The sequence below is a fragment of the Bacillus rossius genome, chromosome 16 (assembly GCF_032445375.1).
Source record: "Bacillus rossius redtenbacheri isolate Brsri chromosome 16, Brsri_v3, whole genome shotgun sequence".
NCBI classification, from domain to species: Eukaryota; Metazoa; Arthropoda; class Insecta; order Phasmatodea; family Bacillidae; genus Bacillus; species Bacillus rossius.
Window position 1 is genome coordinate 45,378,254 of NC_086343.1, and position 22,826 is coordinate 45,401,079.

Genomic DNA, 22,826 nt, shown 5'->3' on the forward strand with positions numbered 1-22,826 from the left:
AGGAAATGGTGAAGTCTGCAAGGACTCATCTGGCATGTTGCGTGCTGTGTCTTGCAGATGGCGACAGAACGCACGTGCCTCAAGGAGGATCCAGTGAGGCTGGAGCCGTGTGACGGAGGGTTGTCGAGCGTGAAGGAGGAGGTCAAGGTAAGGGCTGGTGATTATCTACATTGCCGTCTTTTCCCTGTTGGGGGGGATCACATAACGGGGATGGCCTGCATTTCCCCCAAAAACAGTTTTTTGAATTCTTACTTAATTGTAAGAAACTCGGAAGTGGGTAGGGCCACGAATTTGAGAGGAATTACAGCGAATGTAAAATCTTACATCAATATTTATTTATTTTCAATTTGCTGAAACACACCAATTTTCCCAGACTTCAAGGCTGTTTTGGAGGATTTCACGTCAAATAAGCAGTATCCATTTCAAATACTACGGGAACCTCTTGGAGTTCAAAGAATTTTTTAAGAATGAATTGATTTAATTTTTTTATTCAGTCAATTTTATTACATTACAAATTTTGCAAAAAAAAAATCTTTGAATTTTGCTTTTATCTGATTTTCTGGTCACTTAGGAAGAAATGGTGTTAGAAAGCTCAAATTTATCTCATTTAAATGAATTTTCATGTGACATGCAATTTGATAATAGGACTGTATAAAAAAAAAATTTTTTTTGTTTCCTCAAAAAGAGACACTTAAAATAATTTGAAAATATTTGAAATACTTATTTTACCATATTAATTTCATCTCTCTAATATGTAAATTTAGGGAATAAAACAGGGTTTGAAAAGGATAGCCTAGTTAATAATTTTTTTTATTAATTAACTGCTGTAATACACAATAATATTTACAGCTATCTCTTAATTAAAAACATCTCTGTATGCCTCCTGTCCTCTGTGTCTGTACACCACTGTTGCCATTACTCAGGTCCTCGGAGCCACTCGGCGCCAATAAACTATTCTGCTTGCCGCCATTGACTTGCGGAACTCTCCTCTGTGCCTCGCACCTCGCAAGTCACTCACGCCTCTTCTCATTGCATGCCTCCCCCGCCTCACTCGTGCACACGTCATTCAACCACACTCCACTTGACTTCCACTCCTATCGATTTCTTACTACGCTTGACTTCTGTTTCTCTCCACTTGTTGCTCCACTCAACATCTTGCTCTGCACGACTTCTTGTTCCGCTCAACTTCTCTCTGCTCGACTTCAGCTCTGTTCGACTTATGCTCAGTTTGACTTCTTGCTCTTTCTTCTTTCTCTTGCTTCTTGCTTGAATTATTTTTAACATTACTAGAGCTTGAGTTCTTCAAATAAATACGTTACAAAAATATCATAAAAAATTTACCTCCTGTAACATGTATTTAAGTTTTAGTTTGAAATTTGGCCAAAATAAAATCACTGTAAAATTTCTTTCTTAACTGTAACATAATATTTCCTCTCTGCAAATTATTAACTTGGTGACACACGTCCAATCAGTGGTGACGTACTTACAGTGTCAGCTGATAGAAGCTCGTCAAGGGTAATTCACAAACTACAGGTTCAGAAGTTCTCTGTAGCAATATGCGTAAATAATAACCAGTAGCTAAACCTGGTTACTGGCCTAAAACAACATGCTCGAGTGCACGTTTCCGCCGATTTCCGCCCGCAGTGCACACCCACAGCAGGGCGTGCTAGTAGCAACCATCGCCTGTGGTTCAGTAGCACTCTCGTAGAAACTGAAGCACATACTTGGCACCACAGTTCCACTTGTTCCTGATAACAAAGGACACACACAGGCGTGCACACAGCAGCTTCGTCAGAGCGAGACTCTGCTCGTACTCCTTCCAGTCGCGAGATGTACCCCCACCACCTGCTCTCTGGCGGCTGGAGGCAACTCAGTCCCGCCACTACTAGATTAACAACCTGTCTCACACTTATGTTACTGTTCAATATTTCAGCAAAACGTAATCCAGTTTATGCAATTAAATCAGAATAAAAATGCAACTGAAAGCAAATAAAAAAGTTTTTTTTTGTCTTTCTAACTTTTACACAATTTCCCTGAAGGGTAACTAAACAATCCGTAATATGAAAATTAAATTGAGAGCTGAAACTAAATTGAAGATATTTACCATTCTAAAAAATGAAAAAACAAATACAAAAATAAAATTATTAAAAACTAACCTAAAATAATTAGTCTGGCGACAGTCCAAAGACCAATCAAGCAGTGGGCCCTCAGTACAGTTTATGACATATTTGAGGGTTTTTGGTCGATTTTGCAGTTCAAAAAATTTTTTCACCATATAATTAATACGTTGTGTTTTACTGCAGCCATTAGATTTGTATTACTCAAAGTGTCTTTATGACCATTTAACTCCCAGGGCGCCCTGGTGGGTTTCACTTGCAGGGAACAGTGTGGCGGACGGCTCGGATGGCCGTTCTACTGGAGAGAGCAGACGCTCCCAGGTCAGTCTGTGCTCCTCACCTGGAGGGCAGGTTGCTGCTGGTTGTTTATACTTCTGTGTTGTTCGCAAGGCTCGGTATATTGCAGTTATTCAGGGAATTTAATATGTTACGTAGCAAGTTAAAAATTACAATGATATTGGCATTTTTAAAATCATGATATTTTTAATAAAGTATTTATTGTTAACATGCTATTATTTCATTACTAAAGGTTATGTGGAATATATTTGTTTTGACAGTCTCATGTTAAAACACATACAACATAGTTTGATTAAGCTGTCATAATTTATGGCACGATATTAGGTATTGCCTAAGCAGTATCACCTTTCGACGAATCTTACTTCACAATTGTATTTTTTAAGATGTCTCCTTTGTACAATGTAAAAAAAAATCAAATAAAAAAACTCCAAGTCGTTCTTATTGCCTTGTGAGAGTTACCAACACTTTAAGACCTAGGTTCCTTTGCTCTCAACTCTTACAACTCCTAGGGTGCAAAAGTGACTGTGAGTAAAACAAGCCTATTTACGGCCGTCTAAAACGAGGGAGATGAAGCACAATATTGATAAAAAAAACCTGCAGCATGTGTTTGTGATGTCTTGTGTTATTGGCGATCCATCTCCGCCAGGTCTTTGCGAAGGCTGACGAAGTACGGAACACACTGGTCGAAGGTTATGGGGAATGTAACAGTTCGTCGGCACAACTAGAGGTTATTCATCCAGCTGACGTAGTGCAGGACTGAGACATCACTAGTGGAAGTTGAAGAACATTTTTAGATCTCCTTGCTTCAGGTAATGCGAGTCACTCCTTCTAGATTACAAGTCCAGACATGTACCGTCCCCTCTGCTTCCCGGTTCTGAAGTTGGCAGTCTGCTGCCAGTTTACCAGTTTTATAAAGTGCCTAATATAGAAGTGTATTATATTTTGAAGTGTAGAGTAGGTCTATTTTTGTGTTAATGTGAGAATATTAGGCAGCATGTTCCACTATGAAAATAACTTGTATAATGGAATTTAACCAGCATTTTTCATGACTGTTTTATATGTACAAGACATCTAACCCAGAATGGAAAACGGTGATAGGATGGTAGCTCTCAATTGTTTTAACACATTAGAATAGGCCAACCACTCGTAACATAATAAAGAAGCTGAGAATTGCATCGAATATGTGGTGTTCGCTTTTTCCTGACTGCCAGAATTAGAAAAAGTTTGTGATGCTTGTAGACCAGAAATGGGAAACCTGAAGTGTTAATGAAGTTACTGACGATTGATATCTTTAGGGAACTAGCCAAGCAGGGTCTTCAGACTCGGCAATAGATCGGGATGTGTTCTTCCGTTCATAAGCTTTCCAAGCTCTCTCATCAGTAAATCAGGGAATTTTTTTGCTAACAAAAATAATGAACAGAAAACGTAAGAAAATAAGCACTACAATACAGTGAAACTTATTAGTGAGTGCCGAGAGTTACAGCAATGAATTTACTCAATCTGAAGATAATGTAATTATAATAACCTCAGAAACTACTTCAATAATTGCACTAGCAGAAATAAAGAGGTTGTGGTACGATGATCTTCACCTGCGGAAACTTGACACGAGTGCAAGGTAATGCCTGAGTTCAAAGCCTCGCATCACATGGTTTGCCAAGCCAGAAAACTTCCTTTATAATTCATGTAAATGCTGTCCGTTAAAATAGGTCTGTAGCCCAATTGATATTACGTGTGTAAGTTCTTATGAATGATTTAGTATGTGAGTAGGTACTGAAAATATCAATATTTGTACTTTAGTGTAGTAAAAATTAAATAATTTAACAAGAAGGGTGCTGCCTTCAACTCATGCCACTGCTTTATGCCTCATATTTCATGAACCTATAATGATCCCAAAATTATATTAAATGGCTAAAATAAAAATAGTATGAACAATTTTTTTAAATGTGTAAAAGTGTCACTTTTTGAGAACAACCAATTTGAAATATTCCATCTCTTGTTTTTTTTTTATAAAGCAACACCAATCAAGTTTTTTTCATGAACGTACATCAAAAAAGGTTACAACTGGTACAATTTGATATTTCTAACTCCAACCATTCCCAAGTGACAAGTATTTTTGTAAATTTTGAACATTAAAATTAGAGGTGTTTTGCAAATTAACTTTAAACACAAACTCACAATATTAAAAAAAAAATTCATTCTTCATTTTCTGCAGATATGTAAGCTATGAACAAAAGACAAGTTATGGTAGAATGTCTTGTGTTGATTTTACTTGGAATCGCCCAATTCCACTTCCAAATTTCCTAAAATATCATGCAATCAGGATCAAGTATAGAGTATTATTGATGAACTGAACTAAACCAGGAAGCAAGATTATCAACAGCGTCAATGTCATCAGGATCTGGGTATTACATGTAGCTCAAAAGTACAAAAAACAGTGAACACTCACCTTTGTCTGAGCAGTTACATCTTATTCGCTTTGAGCAGAAAACATAGATTTTTTCAGTTGCCTAGAACCTTTGATGAAACATGAATTCCCTGAGGTACCCTCCGTAAAATGAGAAATTTTACCATTTAAACTCTCTCAGAAACATCGGCCAGACTCACATTAAGAAATACGCCAGTACCAAACTGACAACTCCTCCAGGAATGACCTTCAATTTTTGCTCTTTGCTTATTGATGTTACACCAAGCAATCACCTCACAAAAGGGTACGCAAACAACTAATTCAATTTAACAATTAATTCTTGCCTCCATTCCGAACTGTTTGCCACTACATGAGTCGAGCTACGTCATAAAATACATGCAACACAAATAAATTCACAAGAATGCAAAAAATTTAAACTAACTTAAATGCAAAACCATAATATAATCAGTATTTATAGTTTCAGTCACGTTTTCTTCTGTAAAAATTACAAACTAAACAATTTTCATAATTTAAATAAAACCACACTTGACAAAACTACAATGAAAAACTAACCTAGTTAACATGGCTCTCATAAAGTACTTATATGAATATACCAGTGCTCATAAAGTACTTACATGATTATACCACTTCAACTGTGAACCTTTTTAAGATAATTAAAATATAACATTGTACTCCAGTCTCAAACCATCCACCACAATGGTTAGTAGATCTAAAACATAACTTATTTAAATGTTTTTTTTTGTATAAATATCTGTCATTCTAGGTAATTATCTGTGCGGATTGCAGTTACCACGTTACTCTGTAACTAAGCTCAAGGCAGTCAGACATTGATCATAGATAAGTGCTTATTCTGCATGAGATAAAAGAATTTACTAAAATGTTATAATTTTCCTCTTTAAATATAAAGACACTGATTTGAGACAGTCTCAAGTTTTGAGTTTTGCTGCTGCTGTTAAAGTAAGAATAATAAATTATAAAATAATGTATTAAAAAAGTTGAATTGCAGCTAGTCTTAAAATATTTATAGATGTGTATCCCATAGAGACAGTGGAAGATGCGCTTGAAATAATTAAGAATGAAAGGTACCTGGGGTGGAAAAATCTGACGGTGAAATCAATAAATTCTCAGAAAAAAGTAAAAGTTGATTACGTGGGTATGGAAGTGGACCTAGTAACATTGAGCATTAAGGGAAATTTTCAAAACAGGGTTTGTTAAATTGATGTGTACCTACCAGTGATGAATAACATTCTTTCTCGGTCTATAGTCTTTTACTAGACTTGACTTTATTCTGAAGGATGAGAAAAGGCTGAAAGAGAAAGTCACCTACCCTGACTCTCAACATGCATGACTTGAAGAAAGTATTCAGGTAGGTCGAACCTTGTGGATTATTGACAGTGCATAGCAATGCCTAAAATGTCTAGGAATCCTGACGTCAGTACCTAGTCAGAATCTGTGCCCAATTCCTGGTTTGTTTTAATGTGATAATACACTATAATGAATACTATGATTTTGCAATAATTTTGGCACTGAAAAACTAAAGGGAATACTTTTGTATCAGATTTTGAGTCATAAACGTTCACAGTAAGTTAGTATTATAAATCCTTGTCAGTGTAATAAATAGTAATGAAGAAACAAAGGACAATCCAACAAGAGATTATCTTTGTCTAAAAATTGGACAAACAAAAAAAAAATTCGATTTGATGTTATGTTACTGATTCCAACATGGCAATAAAATAAATGACAAAAGAAGTTGACAAAGAAGAGAATACAAATATTGAGTATAGTTGTTGATTCTTGTTAGTTAAATACTCATGCTAGTAATAAAACATATTTTTAAAGCTAAGACTATAACTCTAGATGCATGTGTATGGAGGTATCGTAACCATGACCATGGCTGGGCACAGCGTCTAGTTGAAGATGGTGTCTTGTGTGGACAGCTGGAAGGAGCAGTCTCACTTGCAGGCAGTGACTGACTGTTGCAGAGTGAAGACGAGGCAGATTGGAGTACTGCTCCAGCCATGACTGTGACAGGGCCCAGCATCAAGGTGAAGCAGGAAATGACCTTCGAAGATGGTGTATTGATCGGACAGCTGGAAGGAACTTTCTCACTTGCAGGTTGTAACTATTTTTTTTTTTCCTTACCCAAGTCGTTAATTATAGAGGCTGTTTGCCCAGCATTAAGAATAACATATGACTATGTGTGTGAGGTGTGCTGTGTAGGCAAAACATTATTAAAATATAAACTTTAACCTTGAATATATAGACACTCAGTTCCTAACCTAGGAATTGAGGACATAGCTGCTCACCCGAGGCTGTTTGTAGTGGACGCCACCACGTGAGTGGGCACGTGGACCCGGCTGAGACTCCCGGTCAGGGCGTTACGTGGCCCGTGTGGGGCGAGATATTAGTCCTCTAATTTATCGAGCTAATTTATTAAGGTATGGCCTGCTCTAGGCGTGTGGCCCGCCATGCTGATCAGCATACACGGATACCACGGGGTGGTGCCATGTGGCCACACGTCTCGGATGACGAAGAGGAACTGGGGCGAGCAGCAGGCAGCTTCCCGCCGGAACAAAACCATTATTCTTATTATATGATCTCGCACCAAGGGTCATTTTTTAAGGAAGTGACAAAAACTCTTATAATTTATACAATCCCTCATCCTGGCTCATAACCATAAATATATATTATTACATAAATAATTATTGTTTTTATTGTTTTTTGGTTATGTCGTACTGCCGCTAAGCGCCCTCTTGCGGTAGTCCGTGCCGCACAATTTGATCACACGCATGTCTACATACGTCAGCGGTACGAATGCCAGGAAGGAGGCAAACTGGACAGTGGAGTCAGAACAGACTTACGTCGTCCGGGTCTGACAGCCGCGAACCACGCCATGTACGCGGGAGCTGACGTAACCATCACCATGGAGGAGCCCTGCGACCGCTGCGGAAAACCATACACCAACAACAGCTGCGCTGGTGAGTACCCTCATATATGCTGCACATGTCATTTTCCGCACTTAAAGGCAGAGAGCAATCTCCGAGCCCCGACAGGCCCTCTGTGCGCCGCGAACAGGTGTCCGGGCCGCCATGATGAAGTAGCACATTGTCAACAGTGTGGGACTATCAGGCACTGCGCATGTGCGGACGCACTCGAGTTTGTAAACTTCCGCGACGGACTTTACCTGTGTGTCGAGTGTGAAGGACGCGCACGTAGGCGACAGAGTGGCTTCCTGGCCTTAGTGCACCGCCCCCGTAGCGGTCCTGTCACTCTCCCAGAGTTCACGGGCCACGCCCACCACGACCCGCGTTTATTCCTAAGTGCCTGTGAAGAGAAACTAACCCGGCACAACACAGCGCCCGAAGACTGGACGGAGCGGGTCAGCGGACAGCTGCGAGGGGAAGCGCGCACTTGGTGGTCTTGTGCCGGAAATTAGGCATTTAGGCACTTTTTTTAAATTTTTATTATAATTTTAAATTATTTTTGGAAATTTTATTTTCTATATTATTTAGTTACAAAAGGGTGATTTACACTTTGTTAGCCTAGTGTACTCTCCTTAGTTAAACTTTGAACCAGTGGACCGAGTAACCTTTTCTCAGGGACTTATCTGATCTTTTGCAATCTAATGAAATCGTTGGCAGCCCGGTTGACATTTCTCCTGCCTGCAGTCACGTCCGGGGTTTGTAATATTAATTCCCTACATGACTAAAATCGCATAGAGCAGCTCCTGGCCTGCAAGCTCATTTTCTCAGAGACCCGCTGAGACTAGCGAGTCTCGGCACGAACGAGTCTCCCGTGGACCCCCGTTCCCAGCCATTGTTGCGTTTTTGTACCCGCTCACTCCCACACCCCCCCCCCCCCTCTCAGTTCTGAGAATTTAGCCCAGGACCATTGACATGACGTAATCCCCGCCAGGCAGTGACCGACTCCAAGGACGACTTGCCATAAAAAAATATGTGCAAGGATGGACCACCCACGACATCTAGCGGCAGAAACAGTAACTTCTTCTCTTGTGGCCAGCGCGAGGAGCTGACCCCCGTGACACCTGGCGTTGGTTCAGCTCACCCCCTCCCTTTGTTCCCCTTTACGCCGCTAGAGAGCAGCTCCGTGGCTCCATAAGCCCCTTTGTTTTCAAGTCGCCACCAATTAAAGTCGATTGTATGTTGCTTTCGGTGCCTGCCGGTAGAGACAGCAGCAGTTGCCCTTCGGCGCAAACAACTGAAGTCGTGGCTACGACCACTTCGGGCACCTCCGGATATGTTAGGTCCAGAGCCGAACCTTCCCCCTCTTTTTGCCTAGGGCCTACAGCACGTTTTAATTAAGAGCTTTATCCGCCACTGCGGCACTTGGTACGCTGACTTCGGCTACTTATCGCGTCATCTCAGCGTCCTCTGTGTTAAGAGGCTTTTCTATGCAACGACGTACTCGTTCGAATCAAGAATGTAGTCATCTGTCTTAAGGGATGTGATCCCAGCTAAAAATTCAGTAGCCAGTCAGTAGTGACAATTGAATACAAGTCATGTATTAGTTTAAAGTTTATTTTTTTTTTTTATTTTTTTTTTTTTACTAAATGTTGATATCTGCCGCGTCATCCGCGCATTTCTCGGTCCGCGCCTTTCTGATGTCGGCGCGAGACATCTCCTGAGCCCTGGAGCTACACCCTGTTTGGTGAGTTACTTCGGTCTATTTTTCCTCCCCGAATTCCAGTTTGTTGGCCTTTTCGCGCTGACTGTGTTTGACTGTCTGGAAGCAGTTCTAATTCATTTGGAATTTGGCTTGTGTTTCAGACAGGGTCCAACATTTGGGCGGCGAAATGGCACCCATCATGTTGTCCTGGACCTCCAGCTTCATTTCTCTCTAAGAAGAGCTTCGTCCCGGCCAGATGTCCAACTTGAAGCCCCGGGTGATGTCTAAAATTTAACTTCTCCCTACCGCCAACGAAACAAATTATTTAAACGAAGACCAGCAAGCAGTGACATAAAGAACTTAACCAATAAGAATATATGAAGTTAAAATAATATTTGCAGACCATGATGGTCCGCGTCCTGGACGGGCACGTTGGTGATTTTGCAGCCGTGTACCTGGATGACGTGATCATCTGGTCTTGGACGTGGGAGGGTCATGCCCACCATAGTCTCGCTGGTCCTCGAACGACTCGCCACGCACGGACTCACATGCGCGCCACACAAGTGCTACATTGGCGCCCGTGAGCCAGAGTTCTTGGGGCACATCGTCAGAGCCGGTGGCTGCCACCCCATCCCCGAACAGCTAAGCCTCATTGACAGGAAACAGGCGCCCCGCACCAGGAAGCAGCTCCAGAAGCTAATGGGGCTGTTAAACTGGTTACGTTCATTCATTCCCAATTTTGCCACAATCACCGCACCCATGACGGACCTTCTCTCCCCGAAAACAAAGTTCCGGTGGACGGAAGCCGCGGACCAATCACTCATCCTAGTGAAGCAACAGTTCCGCGAGTGCCACAACCTGTCACGTCTGGCCCCAGACAAGCCCATCTTTGTCCAGATGGATGCCAGCCAGGACGGTATGGGCGCGGTTCTCTACCAGGTGGGTGATGAAGGGGAGCGGCGGGTAGCAGAGTATGCAAGTGCCAAGTTCGGCCCCGCAGATTGACGCTATCACGTGAATGAGCAGGAGTGTCTCGCGGTGGTGTGGGCCCTCAAACGCTACCGGCACCACCTTGAGGGGAGACCATTCACCCTGCGCACGGATAGTCAGTGTCTGCGGTGGCTGGACTCCGCCCAGGGACAAAAATCGAAGTTTACCCGCTGGGCACTCATGCTCCAGGGCTTCACATTCCGTGTCGAACACGTCCCTGGGCGAGAGAACCAGCTGGCAGATGAGCTGTCCCGTCACCCAGACCCCGATACCATCTTCCAAGACACTCAAGGGTGGGATGACCTGATGCCACCGTCCCACTAGCCAGCTACCGGTCTAGCAGCATCACCTCCAGCGGCACTCTACGTCATCGGACGAGCAGATCCCACGGTCCAAGCAGAGGCATCGCCCACCCTGGCCACTCTGGTAGATCACGTGAAACTGGCCCAGCAGGATGACCCAGACACGCAGCACAACCTGGCAGCATGCGGTGAACGCGCCCTCCCACACCAGCGCAACCTGGACGGGGTCCTGCAGAGCAGGGTGCCGGGTGACATGGACACCTGGAAGACCCATGACAGCTGGTGCTGCAGTATTTCCTCAACCATGACCTAGCAGGCCACCCGGGAGCAGATCAGACCCAACGGGAGATCAGGAAGCTGTTCCATTGGCCGGGCATAGCACGGGATGTCCAGGAATACGTGCGCAACTGCCAGCTCAGCCAGCAGCGCAAGACCCGCCGGGCCGATGGGATTGAGCAACAGCGCCCCAGGCGGCCGGAGGAACCATTCCACACAGTAGCCCTCGACGTCATGGGCCCCTACCCTCGCACGTCGCAGGGCAAGCGGTTCCTCGTCGTGGTCACGGATGTGTTCACACGTTGGTCGGAGGCATTCGCTGTATCCAACATACGAGCAGGTTTAGTAGCAGCCCTACTGGACAATGAGGTCTTCCCCCGTTATGGGTATCCGAGAGTGTTACAAACGGACAACGGGACACAGTTCGCAGGATGGCGGTGGAATGCCGACTGCCGCAGGTGGGGCGTAGAGCACCACACTACCCCGACTTACCACCCCAGGGCGAACCCGACGGAGCGTCGCAACCAGGACATAAAAATCCAGTTGCGTCTCCGTCTGGGGGAAGACCATTCCAAATGAGACCTCCCCCTGCCCAAGCTGCTCTATTGCCTGCGGCGGCGGACCAATGTGGTCACGGGCCACACCCCTGCTGAACTGCTCCATGGGCAGAATCTCGCTCTACCAGGGGAGCTCCAGGTTGCAGAAGCAGCAGGAGTTGTCACCCGTCCCCCTGTCACTGACTTCAGAGAAGAGGCACGGCAACACCAGATTCCTAGCCACGCGCACTCCACAATCACCAAATCCACCGACACCATTGGAGCCCGGGCAAATGGTGAATATCCGGTGTCATCACCTGTCGTCTAGCAGCAAGCGCTACTGCACAGGTCTGAGCCCCAAATGGGCCGCCCCCCGGGAGGTACTGCGACGTCTAGGGCCCACTTCTTACTTGATCCGACTCCCGAACGGTAGGTCGAAAAAGATCCACCGGGATGATTTGCGTCTCGTCCCACCCACAGGCGCCCCAACTGTCCCAGCGGGGGACAGGGACAGTGGTAATGACCAGCATACATCCACTGCTCACCCCACGTCCCCAGCTGCTCAACACCCAACAACCACTCGTCCCACATCACCATCAATCAGATCAACACTTAACCACCCCTTATCCCACGACCCCATCAGCTCAACACCATGGTGGCGACAGGGCGGGAAAACCGGGAATAGTCAGGGAATTTTACTAGCCTGGAAAGGTCAGGGAATAGTCAGGGAAAAAAATTATATTCACCGAAAATAAAGGCTAATTTCCTTTTACCTTAAGCCATGAAAGCAACAAAAGGGCAGAAGTAATTTGTCAACTTGACTTTGACAAGGGGCAAGGGTTTCGAAGGATCCTTTGGCCTGTGGCAGTAATGATGGAGGGGGAAGGGGGGTTTGTAGTTGCCCGAGCAAGCACACTTGCCGCGAGCAGCCGAAGTCAGTGTCTATTGTTTGAGAAGTGTGAACACATGCACAAAGGAGGAGTAGAATTATCACTCCAGCACGGTATAGCGAATGTCACATTTTTTAATGTTTCCCTGACAACGAAGCAAAAGCAAATAATAATTTGCGTGGTATTTGGGCTTCCCTGACGGACGTAAGTGTGAGCTGGCAGGGATGCAAATCTGTTGTGTTTACAGTTTAACTGTTTCATGTTTCAATATATATCCGTTAAGAACTTCATAAACATTTATAATTTTTCTTGGCTCTCAGTTTCCAGGACAGTGGTATTTAATGATGCTATTGGATGGAAGTCACGTATACATGTAATTCTAGTGACTCGTGTATCTGTGTGTAGAGTTCTGCGAAAATTCAAATTTTCCAATTCAAATTTCTAGCACGCCGCCTCGTAATTTACTGTGCGTTAAATGCATTTTCAGCGTTATCCCATGGTAAAAGTTGCTGTTTCTTTATATTATATTAACTATATTTCGGCGGTCAGATGACTTGGGAATAAATTAATATATCAAATCCATATGTACAAAGTTTCGTTGCTGTAAAAATTACCGTTTTAATAAGCCTAGCACGCCGCCTCGTAATTTACTATGCGTTAAGTGCATTTTCAGCGACATCCTACGGTAAAGGTAGCTGTTTCTTTATATTATATTAACTATATTTCAGCGGTCAGATGTCTTGTTATTAATTAATAATGCAAAAAGATATGTAAGAAGTTACGTTACTGTAAAAAAATACCGTTTTAAAAAATGTACGGTAGCACGTTGTACTGCAACATTTAATGTTTTTATCAGATTAATTATTATTTATGTTTTATTTAATGTGTACTCTATGTCAGAAATTTAATTTATTTAAAAGGGTAATTATTTTTAAATGCATATCTATGATAATGTTACTCTATGGACTGAATTAGACGTTTGAAATTGGACAATAACCGAGACCCCTCTAAGGAGGTATTGACTTTAAAAAAGTAAACGGTAAAGTTAACGCCGTTATTATTTAATGTAAATTATTATTTCAGTATTTGTGTATTTGAAATTTATGAGAAATTTTGTGTTCCGCTATTGTTACGCGCAGATTTCAGAAGTTTATTATTAATTAATGTAACAGTTTGTGGTAATCGGCCAATCACGGCCAACCATTTGAAAATAAGTCAAGCATTGTTAACTGGCTTAATTTGAGAAGGTTTGAAAAAGAATGTAATGGCCGGCTTAAGCTAGAACTGCTTCGTGACGTCGATGAAACTAAATCCTACGAAATAGCTGGAAAGTAGTAGGCATCTTGGACCAAGGATGGTAATTATGTATTATTAGGGTGAAAACGTACTTAAGTAGGCTTTATCTAAAAAGATAAAGACCCTAGGAGTGATAAATACGTGAGTAAAAGAATTGCAAGAATCTGTCACTCCAATTCAATGCTGATTGTCACGTACCTCCCATACAATCGTCACATCGCGGCCTAAAGGAAATATAAACATTGAGATTTGAAGCAAATACTATTGTCTACGAGAAACTGACTTGTTTTGTTATAATTTATTTTATTTTTACACACTTTTAACTTAACTCAGAAGTCTGATGAGCGAGAGACTCTGAGCTATACCGACCTAATTGAACCTATCTAGCCGAGGTAATATTAAAATAAGGACCCAAATTCAACGAATAAAACTGTAAATATCGTCGAACCAGAACCAAAGACTTTTGCTTGGTAATGAAATGTGCGCATCGTCACTCCTGACAGTTGGTAATTTTATGTGTAATGCGATGCCAATATACGGTTAGGAAATTTGAGAGTAATAAGTAAATATTATTAGTAAGAGAGAATTTGAAATATTTTCGTTTTAAATGAATAAGTAAAATTTTTAATTCTGTGTTGTTTTTATGTTATTTGTTATCCCATATATTCAAGTGTGTATATGTATATGTATATTTATGTTTTCAAATCAATACCTAACTCTGGCTTAAATACTTCTAACACATGTCAACTGAGTGTTACCTAAGCATTATTGTTTTACACAGAGAAAGAAAGCCCAACATAATTAATCTGTCTCCATCAAGGTGGTGACTATACCTATACAAAATAGCAAAAGAGTTCGCACATATTTAATTGTCAGCCTAACGGTGGGGCCCGAATTGAGGTTAAATGAGACTCTTCAATACTTTTATGTGTAAAGTTTGTGCAACATCAGTATTGTGTGTAAGTGCACTATTTGTGTGTTAACTAATTTGTGTCATTCGTACCTAAGAATACACCAACATGTCAAGCGAACCGAATGCTTATTTCCTTAGGAACAGATCAATTTGTGTAGGTGAGGAATATGTCACTGCACCAGGCTCGGGCAGTGAGTCACGGACCGTCATCCACAGGAAATTCACCTGTAGGTACATGTGTGGAGAGGAACATTGGGGAAGCAATCTTTAACATGGAGAGGTTAGGGCGGCCCATGTCTCCTATGGTCATGGAGCAGGCAGACTTGAACAACACTGTCCTTCACACAGCCTCACACCAGGACAGCATTCCTACACCACCAGTGACACTGGAGACCTTAATGCAGATTTTGCTGCAGAACAACACGGTAACAGAACAACACCACCCTAACTGAGAAGTTGGAGCAGAACAACTCCAGCATTAAGAATCTCGAGCACAGCATCGAGGTTAGGCTAAACCAGCAGCACGAGGAGATTTAACAGATTGCTGAACAAGTTTCTCAGTACAACAGCCGAGTAGATGGGTTGGAATCCCATGTCACTTCATTTAGGAACATGATGGCCAACGAACACAGGGGACAGGCAAACGCTAGGGAGGAGGTGCGAGAGCATATCCAGCACCTGGAGAACCGGCTGGGCGACATAGAAGTGGCCATAGCAACATTGAGGGACAGGTTGGAAAACCTGACAGTTCAACCAAGCCCTACAGCTGAGTCAGCTGACTATCAAGGTCAGGCTCAAGCAAGTGTGAGCCATGAACCTAATGTTCCAAGTGTACCTACCACAAGTAAACAACAGGGCGGCACTGAATTTTTCACCGAAACCAACCCCAGGAACATACTCATGTTACTCCTATCACAAACAGACCAGGGGCACGGACGTTTGTCAGCACGTCCAGTCTGGACCCTGCCACTTTGATGCACCATCTGGCCAAGCATTGGGCAGAGGCCATGCCCACTTTTTCAGGACGGGTAACGGAGACCCCCGTAAGATTTTTGAAAAGGTTTGAGGAGTACGTGGCCACATTCAACCTCAGCGAGACTGAAGTGCTGAAGTGCCTCAACAGCGCACTGAAAGGGCAAGCATTTTACTGGTGGGAAATGCTGAGCGCAACCACACGGAGCTACGCCCACTTTCAGGCCATGTTCCGCCAACAGTATTGGAGTCTGCGCATCCAAAGCAACTTGCGTGCACAGCTCCATACCGAGAGGTATGACCCGAGGAAGGGAACAACATTGGAGGCTCACTTGTCAGCAATGTTTTAAAAAACAAGGTACCTCGACCTGCCAATGATGGACGAGGAGTTTGTAGCAGCCATTCTCACGCAGCTGCCGATCAAATACCAAAAACAGCTGTCCGGTCTGCCCTACAGGGACGTCACAGAGTTCACGGAACGTCTCCTGAACTACGACAAGCTGGAAAAATTGGACAGGGCACCAGCGAACAAGGAGGACAGCGAAAAAGCGCCTCATCACAACCGCCAGCCACCGATGAACAACTACTGGCAGAACCGGGATAAATAAGCTCAGGGACAACCAAGAAGGGGCTGTCAACACGATGAGTTGGCAACCGAGGGGCAGAGAACAGAGCTTCTATGGTAGGTACACTGCGAGCCAGCGAAAGGGGCCCTACAGTAAGAAAAAGACCTGGTGGTCAAACTCGCGCAACTACCACAGCGATGAAGAAGCGTACCAGTGCAAGAAGCAGGACGACCGCAAGGACAACCGCCGCCGTTCCTACTCACCGGAAGTACGGCCTCCCAGGGAGTCACGTGATCGACGCCCCAGATCATCGTCCGATGATGAACGAGAGTATGCGAGGAAGCACCTATAGGTGGAGGAGCCTCGATACCATGGCCGACACGAAGACAACCGAATGCCACACCATTATGCCCCCCAGACATTAGAGAACCATGGCTGCAATGCCTACAATAGCCAGTTCTCCAGCAACCGAAGATACCAGAATGCAACGTTTCCGCCACCATTTACAGCGCCATCAACGGGACAACAGGCTACGTACTACCAAAGAGGTGAAGTGAATCCATTAGCAGCTGAATTCAAGGCTGCTGTGTCCAGCTTAGCAGGACCAAGATCATGGAACCACAACGAAGGACCTCAACATGTTCAAGGTGGACGTGCCAGTCAGGGCACGTTAAACTAGAACGGGTTTCCGTGAGATCGCCCCGAACAGAAACCCACTATTCAGTCTCAGGGGTACTAAACAATACAACTCCAGTATACATTTGCATCAGCTATGACAAGTTTATATGCACTGTTATGTTAAGGGAAAGTGAGAGAGATTTTTTGTGTAATGAGAATGATGAAAACTCAGTTCATCAAATATGTACAGTTTGTCCACATGTGACATTAAAAATCGGAGAATGCAATGTAGATGCATTGATAGACAGTGGCGCTGAAGTCACATGTATCAGCGAGGAGTTGGTGAACTACCTCGAACAACAGGGCATTCGAGCAAAACCACTTATAATAGGTAACTATTTTCTATCACAATTTGGTGTAGTGATAGACTTTCAATTTGTGCTATTCACTCGAGTGACTGTGAAACTCCAGTATCACTCACTGGCAAGTGGTTTTAAGGGACAATTTTGTAGGAATCTTGTATGATGAACCAATGCACAGGCACATATAGAATGTCCAAACAAGTGAGCAACTTCAGGCATCACTTGAAGATATTAGGCAGTCTCTACAAGAGGTGAAAAGTGTGTCACCCAGCCAGCTGCAACAACTGTTCAGTGTACTGGCAAACTTCCAGTCAGTATTTTCTGACAAGCCAGGCAGAAACAAATTCTACCAAGCCAGAATAAAAGTTAATGAAGAGGCACCGTACCACCGCAAATGCTATCCCATTCCGGTGAAGTACGTACAAGAATCCACAGCCTACCTACAACTCATGATTGATTGGCAAGTAATCAGGAGAGAAGCAAGCCCCTATACTAACCCCATAGTGTGTGTGAGTAAACGATATGGAACAGTGAGACTGTCTCTCGATGCTAGGCAGGGTTGCTACGGTCAGGGAAAACCGAGAAAAGTCAGGGAATTTCATGGTTCCTGTAAAAGTCAGGGAAATTAAGAAACGTACTGGAATTTGCATAGAATTGTTACATTCTTGTAAAATTTACCTAATACATTTTCGCCCAACTGCAGTTTAAATTTAATACGTCACCGACATTAAAACTAACAAATAAATAAATGAATAAACGCTTTACGGACTTCGCATGACAATCTGTTGTGCTGTGAAATGCGATCGATACTTACCATGATCTATACTTACCGTGATTTTGATTAGTTGATCATGGCAGAGCGGAAAAAAACGGTTATGATGGCTGAATTTGTTTTCTTTTCGTGAGACGTTTACCGTTTTGTGCTTTGGATTACGGATATGAAAATAAAGGCCTACGGGCTTACCTTTGGCTTGGAGTGTGTGTGTGAATTATAGTTTGTTAAATTATAGCGTGTGGTTTTCAATTATTTTGTAGAAACGGTAATATGAAAACCATTTTCTATTGTTTACATTGGTTAACAGCATGAAGAGGAAACTTTGAGCGCTTTACTGCATAGTTCGTTATCAAATTAGTAATCACCACCTTAAATACGATAGTGTGTGTGTTTTGCCTTGATTCTAATGGCATTGACTTAAAATACATATATATTTAAATAAATAAACATTGCATGTACGAAAGTTTTGGAATGTTTTTAAGGCGACGTTAATTTCAAACTTGAAACGAAACAAACATGGAAATCAAAAAAGTCGCAATTTTGTAGAAAAGGTTTTTTTTTTTTAAGAAAACTGACATTTCTTTCTCTGAGAATTAATATGTAACATAAACGAACATCACAAGTGTTTTCTAAAGATATGGTAATTTTGTACCAATAGTTACGGCCTACATTTCGTCTGGTGTATTTATTTCGCTTTTGAGGTTATTTTATTTATAACTATGTCTTGTTCAAAGTACAAGAAAACATCTTTCAACCCGCAGTGGTTGAATGACCCTGAACTAGCATCATGGGTGACACCAACTGATACAGATAGGTTTTCTGCTTTCTGTAAAATTTGTAAAAAGACTGTGCTTCTTAGCAACATTGGCAAACAAGCCCTAACAAGTCACATGAAAGGACAGAAACATGTTTCAGCAATGTGTGGAAGGGATATGTCATATGGTATCGGGGTATTCATGTTGAGGAAACCACAAACTTCACAGGAGATGGCAGCAGTGAATCCAAAAGAAACAGTGTCTGAAACAGCAAAAGTAGTAGGAGGAGATTCAGTTAGTGGACCGGTTGCAACCCCATCAGTAGAATCACTGCCTCACAAACATGGATTGGAAACATTTCTCATAAAAGATAACGTAACAAAAGCAGAAATATTGTGGTGCCTACAGTCTGTTTCTGTTCATTCTTCAATGACAGCTGCTGGGAAAACTACTGATATTTTTGCGATTATGTTCCCAGATAGTCAAATTGCAAAAGGAATTGCCCTAGGAAGGGCAAAAATGGCATACACCATAGTCCACGGGTTAGGCCCTTACTTTCAGCTTCAAGTCAGAAATGATATATCTGACACAGATTGTTTTGCTGTATCTTTTGATGAGTGTCTTAATAAAATAAGTCAAACCCAACAAATGGATATTATTGTGAGGTATTGGAGCAAAGAAAAAGATGAAATAGTTAGCAGGTATTTAGGGTCGTCATTTTTAGGTCATACTACATCGGCTGATTTATTAGCAGCATTTAGAAAGCAGCTCTCGTCCTTCAATTTGAAGCATATGTTGCATGTTGCAATGGGATGGTCCCAATGTAAATCTGAAATTTCTTCGAGATTTAAAGAAAGATGATCATCAAAATCCAGACGATCCTGTTATTTTAGAAATTGGTACCTGTGGACTACACAGTCTGCACAATGCTTTCAAGGTAGCCATCAAGTCGACTGATTGGAACATTATTGAAATTTTGAGGTCTATTTATAATGTTTTTAAAAATGTCCCATCTCGGAGAAGTGACTATGTTTTGATTTCTGGGTCCACTAAATTTCCCAAAAAAATTTTGTGCAGTTCGTTGGCTTCAAAACATTGAGGTTGCAAGCAGAGCTCAAGATATCTTGATCCATTTACAAGAGTATGTCAAAATTGCTACTATAGAAAAAAAAGAACCAGCATCTGCCAGTTATCAGTTAATGAAGAATTACCTAGCAGATAAAATGCTAGGACCCAAGCTAGCATTTTTTAAAGTACTGGCATCAGAAGTAGAACCATTTTCGACTGCCTTTCAAAGTGATCAACCTATGGCTCCTTTCTTGTATGGAGATCTATTATTAATAGTTACAAATTGACCAGGTTTGTAAAAAAAGAAGTAATGGACAAAGCCAAGAATGTTGTAAAGATAAACACAAATGATAGCAAAAATCTAATTGAAGTTAAGAAAGTCAATGTAGGGTATGAAACACGCGAGGCCATGAGAAAAGTGGTTGATAGTAATCCTAAAGACATTCTCCTTTTCAAAAGAGATTGTATGAAATGCTTGCAGTCATTTTGCAGCAAAGTGCTTGACAGGTCTCCTTTGACATTTACCTTTACTAGAGGACTGTCTTTTTGTGATCCGAAAGTAATTTCTAATAGCCCTGAAATTGCTTCAAAGCGACTCAAGGTTTGTTTAGAAATATTTGTTGAAAACAAATGGATCACAGGAATGTGTGCTGACAGTTTGGAGAGAAATTTCAAATCACTTTGTTTGAACACTGTTTTCATTGAAAAAATGAAACACTACTCAAGAGAAACACGACTAGACCACTTCTGGAAAGATGTGCTAGAATTGACAGGGTCAGATGATTTAATGCTTCTATTGAAGAAAGTGTTTGTTCTTTGGCATGGAAATGCTGCGGTGGAAAGGGGTTTTTCCGTCAATCGCGAGTTTCTTCTCGAAAACCAGTCGGATGAATCTCTGGTCGCACAGAGGCTTGTTTGGGAAGGTGTAAGAAATGCAGGAGGCATTACCAAACTTAATATAACAAAGAGTATGATGCACTATGCTCGGAACGCTCGATCCAGATACCATGAAGCTTTGGAACAACGAAAGAAGATGAAAATGAAGCTGAAATTTCAAAGACAGAAAAGAGAAGAGCAGCAGAAATCATCAAATCATTGAAAGAAAAAAAAAGAAAAATATTAGAAGATGCTCAAAAGGAAGCCCAACTGCTAGATGATGAAATATCCTCAACAATCAAGCAGTAAACATGTGATACGATTTCTCTGACATTTTACTACAAGTTTTTCCCAGCTTTTGTAAATTTATTTTTTTGTTTCTGCTCATATGTAAACAATATGGACCTAGGCCACACAGTGTGTGATCTGATATAAGAAAGTGGTTTTCCATCATAGCCCTAAATTTATACCTCTGCTTTTTGAAACTGTGACAAGCTATCCCAGTTCTCTGAACAGTGAGTTGTTATGAGTAAGTATATTTAAAGTTCTTTTTTGTTTAGTAGTACATATTTCACTACATTTATACATAGTTTTAAAAAAACTTCCATGTGTAGGTATATTGCATGATTCTTCGTATGAGTATGAACTCAATATCACTAATTCCTGTACATGAAACTAGACTTGCCTATTTATGTGAAGCTGTGTATACTTAGTACTGTTAAACGAGAAGAAAAGTTAAGCTTATTTAGTGTCGAACCTATGTGGTATGAAACCCCATCCTGCTGTTTAAACATGTGTAAGCACTGGCAGGCAAAGCATTTCTAAAAGCACATAGCACTTTGCAACTACAAGCAAGAATTATAAAGGTTACCTTGATTTATTGATGTTGCTGGTTAATCCCATTGCGAAGCACTTCACTGTTTTATGAAGAAATCACTAAGATTTTATGTTATTTGAAAATAAATATTTAATATGTTGAGATTACACTTAAAGAAAAGAAGAAGTATTGATGTTAAAATTCACTATTTTATTACCATTTCTGGGAGTGTTTAGGGAAAAGAATGATCTGTAGGATTGCATTCTCCTCAGAATGCAGATTAGAAAAGTATGCACTCCTTTCGCATACAAATCCAATCAGATTTAGCTCATAAATTTATTTTCTTTGACATTGGATGTCAAGATACTGGTATTTTATGAAATGAAAACACTAGATTGGAAGACGATTTTGGAGGATTTATTAAGAAAAGCCCCTATACAAGAAGATTATGTAATCGCAGCACTATTCACTCGTGGAACTGTTATAGATGCTTGAATAGTATTCGTTGCAAGATACGAAGAGTAGCGAAGACTGTGGACCTGAAAAACTCAGGATCTAAGCCCTTTGTCGCGAGAAGTGAAGATACTCCGGCAGTCAAGTGTTCACAAGCAATCTCGCCAAACAGAAGTTATAAAGCTTCGAAATCAAGAAAAAGTTATTTGAAAAAGAAATGAAAAGTATTGAACATATGATACAATGTGTTAAAAAGCTATCTTGATCCAGCATGTTTTGAAACAGCTGATTGCAAAGAAACTTTAACCACGCTGAAGCCAGGAGCCTCGAGTGTTTGCAAGACTCAAATTGCTGATAAGATTAACCAAGATGAAATGAAAGATGAACTTTTTTTCAACCCAGCGAGACCACTGCGGGTTGAACACACAAGCGTGAAACATGAGAAGAGGAAGATAAGACCTCTACAGCTGCTAAGTTAATCGCAGCCCAAATGAAAAATAAAAAAGAGTTTGTAATATTATGTAAACATACTATTTCTCTTGTATATATTCTTGTCTGCTAATGGAAGCAAGATGTGAAAAACACTATGAAATTTTGATTGTATGCCATGTAAACATAATGATGAGATGCTAATGTATGAAATGTAAACTGTATGATATGTACATAATGATAATATGTAAATAACATTATATGATATGTACACTATAATCACTTGTAAATAATATGAAATGCAAATGTAAATTGCAAGTTAAATATTCTATTATCAAATGCAAATATGTGAAATTTTAATATTCTATAATGAAATGTATTGTGAAATGTATGAAATGTTCATTGAAATGAGAACATGAACAATTAAATGCACTGTGATGCATAATCACCATATATAAACTAACAAT

General features: G+C 41.5%; 1 protein-coding gene across 6 annotated transcripts in view; it reads left to right on the plus strand.

Moving 5' to 3' along the window:
- LOC134540489 (gastrula zinc finger protein XlCGF57.1-like) overlaps positions 1–22,826 on the plus strand; it is a 46,518-nt gene that overhangs the window by 8,507 nt on the left and 15,185 nt on the right. For 2 of the 6 annotated variants that reach the window (XM_063383293.1, XM_063383298.1), the window contains exons 2-3: positions 58–147; positions 6,822–6,954. In XM_063383293.1, the coding sequence (XP_063239363.1) occupies positions 58–147; positions 6,822–6,954 (223 nt within the window). Of the gene's footprint in view, positions 1–57; positions 148–2,379; positions 2,439–6,805; positions 7,818–22,826 lie in introns of all 6 variants that reach the window. The other 4 variants (XM_063383295.1, XM_063383294.1, XM_063383296.1 and 1 more) reach the window with 4 other exon arrangements.